At 42.8% G+C, this 9,942-nt stretch overlaps 1 protein-coding gene across 1 annotated transcript; it reads left to right on the top strand.

Annotated features, from left to right (window-relative positions):
• LOC129836011 (golgin subfamily A member 6-like protein 22) lies at positions 1 to 5,051 on the top strand. Its single transcript, XM_055901727.1, has 5 exons — positions 1 to 914; positions 1,140 to 1,370; positions 1,845 to 4,463; positions 4,626 to 4,722; positions 4,866 to 5,051. Exons 2-3 carry the CDS (start codon positions 1,233 to 1,235, stop codon positions 3,831 to 3,833), a joined length of 2,127 nt encoding a protein of 708 aa, XP_055757702.1. The 5' UTR covers positions 1 to 914; positions 1,140 to 1,232; the 3' UTR covers positions 3,834 to 4,463; positions 4,626 to 4,722; positions 4,866 to 5,051.
• The last annotated feature ends 4,891 nt before the right edge of the window (positions 5,052 to 9,942 follow it).

The raw sequence follows: 9,942 nt of genomic DNA, 5'->3' as shown, positions 1-9,942 counted from the left end.
TACTTTTTACATAGTCCTATGTGCATCCCAAATCAACCCTATAAAGTACATTATCGGCCATGGTCAAAAGTAGTACACTATGTAGGGAATAGGGTCCCATCAGAGGACAACCACTCATGATGCATCATGGACAGTAGCTGTGAAGTGATACACATTGCTACAGTGTGGTTTTTACTATGTTTATGAGCTGACTAGTACTAAATATACTGTATTTCAAACATAGAAATGGATAAATTGGTTTATAGGCCTATGTGGCTCTGGTGTTTGCTGTCTGTCAGGGTGGGTGTGGTCTCCCATGGCACCACATTACATCACAATTGTGATGTCATAAATGATTGTATTCTGATATGATGACAGCCTAAATGGTTTGACATAGCGTTACTGTCACATTACAGCAACACTTACAAGTTCAATTCAGGGTCAAAATCATTTCTATATTTTGGATGGTTATTTTTGAAGTGATTGGTGGTAAGTAGTTGTGACCACTTGTGATTTAGTGTGAAAAGGCCTACTTTGTGACACAATTTAATTTAGATGATTTAAATAATAATATTTTGAAGCCATATTGTATCTTTTTCAGGATTACTGTAATTGAAGGAACTATGGGAAAGTTCTCCTTCCCAAGGATCATCATAAGAATGGTTAGAATCTCTTTTCTCTCACCACCCTCATAGTCAAAACTCCAGTGATTTAAAATCATCACTTTGACATATAGGCCTATGAGCTTTTCTAGGATTGAAAATAACAAACTTGTATCACGATAACCTCATTACTGACTGCATGTTTGTCATCATTTTCATTTCTAGCCATGGGCAAAACGGACTGCACAGGACGATTTCTGCACAGAAACTACTGAACTCCACAGGCCCAGAACACACCAGCCTCACAACTCCTCACAACTCCCCAGCCTTAATGTAAGTCCCATCTGCAGGCTAAATCTACGACCCACTAAAGTGGTCCAGACTAATCATGTATGGCCAATCAGTGTAAACTTTGTACTAACTACGGCTTGATCTAGTGTCAACATTATACCTTATTGATATTGTATATCAATGAAATACAATGGAAGGCACATAATAATCCAATGAGTAAAATTAAATATACCATGTTCTATTCTCAATATCCCTTCTGCCCTAAAGGTGTGTAGGCAGGGCAAGGAGAACACCGATTCAACCCAGAAGAAGAGGAAAAAGAAGAGACTAAATGAGAAGGGAACCCAGGTTGAACTAGGCATGCGGGAGGATATCCATGACCTTGACCTCGCCCATTGGAGATTGGCTAGACAGACATGGAGAACTGAGCGAGGAAACATAAGGGAGATTAAGGCGCTGTATGGAGAAATATTTAGGCTGCACCAACTCTTGGAGGAGGTAACAAGAGCAGTTTTCTTTAATCAGACTTTCATATAAGTAGATATACTGTAGTTGCTTTAGATGTTCCCAATCCTGATACACAGAAATGAGATCTAAATAGATAGAATAGTGAAATAAGAAGGCAAGAAAAAAACGGAACACTGGAAGTATTCAGAGGAAGGTCTGCATTCTGCACTGGTAGTATTCTCAGGAAGGTCTGCATTCTGCACTGGTAGTATTCTTAAGGTCTGCATTCTGCAATGGTAGTATTCTTAGGAAGATCTGCATTCTTAGAATAAAGTTGAAAAAGAATGGAAGAATTTCTGAATTGGAATGATTCCAAAAGTTCATTTTCCTAATAGGCTAATATACAGTAATAAAACATGTTTTCTCTATGATATTTATTACCCATACACATGTAATTGTTTTAAGATGGTAATAACAATCACCATCAAGCTTTTAAGTAATACAAATGTGTCTGTCATCATACAGATTGGGGTGGATAAAGGGGTGATCAAGCAGCGCTCCACCTCCTCCATTCTTTGTCCCGTCTCCCCGACACTGCCAGCTTTCCCCTGGTACAACCTCCATAGGTACCTCGCCAACAGCCAATCGGAGCCTGACCAGCATGCTGCCGGCACCCAGAAGGACCCATCTAAGAAACACTCAATCTTTCCCCCTCTGGACACACAGAGCTGCACCTCCCCTGATAAATGGCCTCCTTCTCAGTTCAAGACGTCACACCCACACGCTTCACACCGATTTGCTGTCCCATCCCACCCCCTGGCTTCCGGCCCTCCTGCCCGGATGAGACAGACCCATCCGCACGTCCACCCCAGGTCCTCATTGACTGGCCAGGAAAAGGTTAAGGATGAGGTCAACAGGCCAAAGATTGCATCGCCTGAGGAATTGTCTGAGGAAGTTCAACGGAGAGGCGCAGAAATTGCAAATATGTATAAAGCACAGCTGAAAGAGAGGATGGCCCAAAAGAGAAAGGAAGAGATTCTGAAGAAAAGGGTAAACAACGATGACAAGAACGATGACACTGAGGCCTTCTGCTCCTCTGCAGTAAAACAATCCAATACCCCTGCCACAGCCCCCGAGCGCCCGGCCAGCCCAGACGCCACGCCAGTGGCCGCCCAAGAGGACACTCAGGGGGACACCCAGCAGGACCTGGCAGAGGTTGTGAATGTGCTCAAGAGGCAATCATCTGATCTATACCTGCCTGACGACGTTTGTGAGGAGTCACTCACATGGAAGTCCATTTACGAGGAGCTGTGCCCGCTCGCTCACAGGGTGAACACAGAAGCTGACTACATCAAGGAGCTCCGCGTCATCACTGAGAAGGCTGTGACTCCCTCGTGCTCGTCTGAGGATGATGTGTCTCAGAGTGTGAGTGAGGTCACAAGTCAGGAGGGGAGTAGTGAAAGTGAGGAGAGCATGAGTGGACAACAGCAGAGATGTCTACACAGGGAATCTTATGGTGAGAGGGACAGGAAGGAGATTGATAGTGGTAAAATGGAAGGGAGATATGCAACCGCCACTGCATTGTCTATGATGGCAAGCCGAGGGAAAGAAGAACTTAATGCCATGAGCTACGCAGACAGGATCAAATATTTCAAGGACGAGGCTAAGAGAAATGAAGAGATGATGAAGATTGAAAGGAGGAAGGAAAAAGCCAGGGACGAAGAGCTCAAAAAGTGTGAAAAGAGACAGAAGAAATTGAATGAGGAGGAAAGGAAAAGGACAGAAAATATGGAAAAAAACAAGTTAGAGGAGCAGAGGAAAAGGGAGAAGGCAGAGATGAAACTAAAGATCGAACATGAGAAAAAGAGACAAGAGCAAGAGAAAAAAAGAGAGAAAAAAGAAAGAAAGAAGCAGGAGATGCAACAGAAGGCCCGTGCAAAAGAAGAGAAAAAGAGGGCAGAGGAAGAGAAAAAGATGGAGAAAAAGAGGGCAGAGATGTTGAAAAAGATTGAGAAACAGAGGATGGAGGAGGAGAGGAACAGGGAAAAGGAGAGAATGAAGGTGTTGGAGATGCAGCAAAAGGCACGAGAGAAAGAAGAGAAGAGGAGTAAAGAGGAACAGAAAAGGAGATTGAAGATACAGCAGGAACAAGAGAAGCAGGAACAGAAAAGGCAGACAAGGATACGGGACGAGGAGAAGAAGAGAGCAGAGCTTCAAAGAATAAAAGATCACGAGGCCAGGTTCAAGATGGAGATGGAGAAACTGTATGAGAGAGAAGAGAGGAATGCACAGATTGAAAGAGAAAAGAGGCGTGCGCTGTGTCAGAAAAAAGGGCAGACACAGAGAGCAAAACAGGTGGTGGCATACGAGGTCACAGCGTCTACATCTGACGCCTCTGTGCGGAGGGAAGAGAGGGAGCAGCGTCCAGAGACCGCTCACGCACAGTCTGCGAAGAGGAGAACAAGGAAGAAGCAGAAGAAAGAGGCGGACGAGGCATTGACAACTTTTGAGTAGATGACAAAAGAAAATACTAACAAAAAAAATGAGACAATAAGCAAAAGGAGGAAAATATTATAAGGAAGCCAGGCATGAGGGTGAAGAGGAGGAAACATGAGAGAGGAGGAAGGGAGAACAGAGTGGTTTATCAGGAGGTCAGTAGAAGATACAGAATTCAAGTTCTGATGGACAGAATCAGGAAGGACCATGGGATAAAAGGTCAATGAGATTAGCAGTAAAGAGCTGAGTGGATCAAAAGAAAGTAATGGAAAACACAAGGGGGAGGCAAGATAAACAGAGACCCAGAAAAAAAGAGGTTAAAACATTTTATAAGAGTAAAAGAGAGGAGATTGAACTAGAATTCCGATGGACATATGGCCAAAATAACTATCTAAATAACATAAGGATGAGCAGAAAAGGAGAAGACCAAGAGCACAGGAAAAAGAGCCAACAGACAGGTCAAAAAGAACTGAAGTCTGCCTCTTCTACTTCTCTTTTAAAGTTGCTTTGGTTTCCTTTTGTCCTCTTTCCAAGCCTGTTCAAGTCTGAGATAGATGAAAAGAGCAGCCAAAGAAACAGATCTGTTGAAGCATCAATTGGAAAGGATGGGAGGGTTGGAGGAGGAGCACAGCTGGATGACTACATTAGGTAAGTGTTTACTATCAACGCCTGTTCTCTGTAGACAACTGTATTAGTGTTGATAGACGTGCATTTATGCAATGTCTTTCAACTCAAACACTACAATTCCTGATCTCATGTGATTATTCACCTCATGTGATTGGGCTTTCGGATGTTTTTTTCCTGAAACAGATTGTGGCATATGAGGTCACTTTATCTGTTGAAGCATCAATAGGAAAGGATGAAAGGGAGGGAGGCAGGAAGAGGAAAACACAGAAGAGCAGATGAGGTAAGTGCTTGGGCTTGTGATGAGAGGATAGGGGCTCCAGAACTGGGGTTCATGATTGAAAATTCTCAGACAAATGTATTACTGTGAATCCCATTCGTTCAATGACTGTTTGATTTATTCCTGATGGGATAATTGTTTTACAGGAGCACTCTATGTTCTGCTTCCATGTGGATTGACAGCATTGCTTTCATGAGCTCCTGGAGGACACCATGGAGGAAGAGGGAGAGGGTCTATGATAGGCAGTTTGCCATGGCCCTAAATGGGCTTTTGGATGTTAATTCTTCCTGCTTTATATCATGCAACTTTACAATAAAAATGAATCGCAAGCATCAGCCTTTTCTGTTTGATTGTGATCAGTGCAGTAGTAATAAGATTGGTGTAAACCCAATGATTATTCTGGCAGTAGTGTTCAGTTGGTATAAAATAGTGTGATAAGAAATTATCAACATCTTACGAAAACAATATGGAGATAGAAATATCAAAAGAAGTGTTGCATTTACCTAGTAATAGCTATTTCTCCCTCATAGAGAATGGTGTCCTTGTTGTGATCAATCCATCGACAAATGCATGTATGCGCGCACACACACCCACAGAGAGTTAGTCATGATTTCCCTGAGTCATCAGACTCTGGTGAAGGTTTCTTTGCATCTTGAGCAGTCTGTGTTGTATCTTTGCCGGACTCATCTATAACAATCTCGAAGGCCGCCTCTTCTTCTACACTCTTCACTTTCTCCCCTTTCGCTGCAAGTATTTCCTCAATGTTCCTTTAGGGAAAAAAACATGAATAATAAATAAAAATATTCAGGAATAATACTCGTCTTAAGGAGGCTACATACTTCATGCAAACAGAGCGAAGGAGCATCGTATATAGTTTGTTCCAAAACTCAAGTACCTACAACTGTGTGAGAAAATGATGCTGCATTTGCGTGAAGTGTGTAGGGCCCTTTAGTCCACACAAACGTTACAGCCTATTAATACGGGATTCACTTATGACTGCAGTTCTATTTCTCTTCTGTGCAAATCACTATCAATAGGGATAATACATATCCTTGTGGCCAAAAGTTCTGAGAATGACACAAATATTAATTTCCACAGTTTGCTGCTTCAGTGTCTTTAAATATTTTTGTCAGATGTTACTATGGAATACTGAAGTATAATTACACGCATTTCATAAGTGTCAAAGACTTTAATTGACAATTACATGAAGTTGATGCAAAGAGTCAATAGTGGCAGTGTTGACCCTTCTTTTCAAGACCTCTGCAATCTGCCCTGGCATGCTGGCAATTAACTTCTGGGCCACATCCTGACTGATGGCAGCCCATTCTTGCATAATCAATGCTTGGAGTTTGTCTGAATTTGTGGGTTTTTGTTTGTCCACCCGCCTCTTGAGGATTGACCACAAGTTCTCAATGGGATTAAGGTCTGGGGAGTTTCCTGGCCATGGACCCAAAATATCGATGTTTTGTTCCCCGAGCCACTTAGTTATCACTTTTGCCTTATGGCAAGGTGGTCCATTATGCTGGAAAAGGTATTGTTCGTCAGCAAACTGTTCCTGGATGGTTGGGAGAAGTTGCTCTCGAAGGATGTGTTGGTACCATTCTTTATTCATGGCTGTGCTCTTAGGCAAAATTGTGAGTGAGCCCACTCCCTTGGCTGAGAAGCAACCCCACACATGAATGGTCTCAGGATGCTTTAGTGTTGGCATGAAACAGGACTGATGGTAGCGCTCACCTTGTCTTCTCCGGACAAGCTTTTTTCCGTATTCCCCAAACAATCGGAAAGGGGATTCATCAGAGAAAATTATTTTACCCCAGTCCTCAGCAGTCCAATCCCTGTACCTTTTGCAGAATATTAGTCTATCCCTGATGTTTTTCCTGGAGAGAAGTGGCTTCTTTGCTGCCCTGCTTGACACTAGGCCATCCTCCAAAAGTCTTCGCCTCACTGTTCGTGCAGATGCACTCACACCTGCCTGCTGCCATTCCTGAGCAAGCTCTGCACTGGTGGTGCCCCGATCCCGCAGCTGAATCAACTTTAGGAGACGGTCCTGGCGCTTGCTGGACTTTCTTGGGCGCCCTGAAGCCTTCTTCACAACAATTGAACCGCTCTCCTTGAAGTTCTTGATGATCCGATAAATGGTTGATTTAGGTGCAATCTTACTGGCAGCAATATCCTTGCCTGTGAAGCCCTTTTTGTGCAAAGCAATGATGACGGCATGTGTTTCCTTGCAGGTAACCATGGTCGACAGAGGAAGAACAATGATTCCAAGCACCACCCTCCTTTTGAAGCTTCCAGTCTGTTATTCGAACTCAATCAGCACAACAGAGTGATCTCCAGCCTTGTCCTCGTCAACACTCACGCCTGTGTTAACGTGAAAATCACTGACATGTCAGCTGGTCCTTTTGTGGCAGGGCTGAAATGCAGTGGAAATGTTTTTGGGGGATTCAGTTAATTTGCATGGCAAAGAGGGACTTTGCAATTCATCTGGTCACTCTTCATAACATTCTGGAGTATATGCAAATTGCCATCATACAAACTGAGGCAGCAGACTTTGTGAAAATTAATATTTCTGTCATTCTCAAAACCTTTGGCCACGACTGTAGAATGCATGCATGTAAAATGTTCAGACCAACATTAACTTGGCCACCAACCTCTTTCCCTTCAGATCAGAGAACCAACCCAAGTTGTCAGCAATAATGTGGTGTTTTTCACATCCTGGGCAGATAATGTGGTGTTTTTCACATCCTGGGCAGGTCACTAGGACACCTTTATAATAGGCTACCTTAGATATCCTCTTCGTTGACCTTGTTGAGCACACCTGCATACAGATCATTTACAGTCAAATAATGATACAGTTTATTAGAAGAGTCAGGGGGAATCTGAACTTTATAAACTATCCATATAATCGTATTCATTATTATCTAAAAGGCTGAACTGATCTTTTCAGTTTGCTGCAGCAGGAGACAGAAACAAGCTGCAAATAAACACTCAACCTGGAAAGTTTTATCGCAATCTCTTCATTCAAAGATTCAATCATGGACACTCTTACTGACAGTCGTGGCTGCTTTGCGTGATGTATTGTTATTGTGATGTGGGTTTTGTCCTATATTTATTTATATATATATATATATATATAGTAACGACCCTGGGTTTATAAGCGCGGAAATCGACTCTGCCGGACGAGCGTGCTGGACGATAGCGTGCTGCACTTCGGGTTAGAAGGTCGAGGGTTCTAGACCTGCTCCCTGCCTGTTTCATTACAATATATATATAAATATAGGACAAAACACACATCACAATAATGACAACCATACATGTACATACAGTGGGGAGAACAAGTATTTGATACACTGCTGATTTTGCAGGTTTTCCTACTTACAAAGCATGCAGAGGTCTGTAATTTTTATCATAGGCACACTTCAACTGTGAGAGACGGAATCTAAAACAAAAATCCAGAAAATCACATTGTATGATTTTTACGTAATTAATTTGCATTTTATTGCATGACATCAGTTTTTTTTTTTTTACTGCAAAATCGGCAGTGTATCAAATACTTGTTCTCCCCACTGTATCTACAATGACAGTCATAGCATGATTTGGCAATCAAGATTTTGTTGGTGAGGTGGTCAAAACACTGGTACTCAGGGCCCGTATCCACAAAACATCTCAGAGTAGGAGTGTGATGGATTTTTATTTGTATTAAACTTTTATTTAACTAGGCAAGTCAGTTAATTAAGAACAAATTCTTATTTACAATGACAGCCTAGGGTCAGTGAACAAAGCCCGCGAACAGGAATATTCCAAGTTGAGACAGAAGGGGGGAGTCAGATCGCTATGATCGCCAGGAACTTTACTTTTGGTGTCTATTTTTAATTGTTGCGCTACTGGTGCTGCCTGTTGATGTTAGGTAGGCAGCTACAGTAGCTGAATGATGTTAACATCTTCGGGTTTTGTTTCATTACATGTATTTTATTTCATCTGGGTGCTTGTGTCACCTACTAACACCCTGGTACTACCCGTAGCTCCCGTTCTCCTCAGTCCGAGAAAACAGTGAGACAAAGGTATGTGTTGCTCATTACTCCTTTGTAGAAGTCCATAACGTGAAATAAATAAAACATCCCAAGGTTAATGCTGTATATATTGTTATAAGGGAGTGTGAGACTATTGAAACATGTAACTTTCAGAGTTTTATTGTTGTTATTAATATAGTTGACAGAGGGCTAAAAGTTCTGCTGTTGCTAGCTAGCATGCCTTTCTGTGATGCAGACGGTTAGATGAGCTGCCAGCTGGTGCTGGCGTTGCATTATGGGAGATGTAGTTTGGTCCTTTACGGTATGAATGGAATAGAGGCGATTTCACATGTTGTAACTTGTTTATGTTGCAGTGTTTTTGTACATGAGTTGTTGTATTTTGGTACTGTCAACACTGAAAGCACCAAGCAATGTATTGGGGATGTGAGACGGGATATGTGTTTTACCTTTCTTCATGCTCCTGTGTAGAACAACTTGTCAGATGGTGCATTGGAGACTGATGTGTTCCTCTCCTGTCTTTTCACAATACTATTGCAGATCAACATAAAAGCCTAAAAGAGAGCCGTGGTGTCGCTCTTCATTTCTTGGTTCTCCTGTGGTACATAAGAGACCCGCTACATATATATACAGTGGGGAGAACAAGTATTTGATACACTGCCGATTTTGCAGGTTTTCCTACTTACAAAGCAGACCTTCTCCAGATCCTTCAGGTTTCGGGGCTGTCGCTGGGCAATACGGACTTTCAGCTCCCTCCAAAGATTCTCTATTGGGTTCAGGTCTGGAGACTGGCTAGGCCACTCCAGGACCTTGAGATGCTTCTTCCGGAGCCACTCCTTAGTTGCCCTGGCTGTGTGTTTTGCGTCTTTGTCATGCTGGAAGACCCAGCCACGACGCATCTTCAATGCTCTTACTGAGGGAAGGAGGTTGTTGGCTAAGATCTCGCGATACATGGCCCCATCCATCCTCCCCTCAATACGGTGCAGTCGTCCTGTCCCCTTTGCAGAAAAGCATCCCCAAAGAATGATGTTTCCACCTCCATGCTTCACGGTTGGGATGGTTTTCTTAGGGTTGTACTCATCGTTCTTCTTCCTCCAAACACGGCGAGTGGCGTTTAGACCAAAAAGCTCTATTTTTGTCTCATCAGACCACATGACCTTCTCCCATTCCTCCTCTGGATCATCCAGATGGTCAT

This window comes from Salvelinus fontinalis, chromosome 37 (genome assembly GCF_029448725.1).
Source record: "Salvelinus fontinalis isolate EN_2023a chromosome 37, ASM2944872v1, whole genome shotgun sequence".
Classification (NCBI taxonomy): domain Eukaryota; kingdom Metazoa; phylum Chordata; class Actinopteri; order Salmoniformes; family Salmonidae; genus Salvelinus; species Salvelinus fontinalis.
The sequence above is the reverse complement of the archived record's forward strand: the minus strand, read 5'-3'. Positions and strand labels throughout refer to the sequence as shown.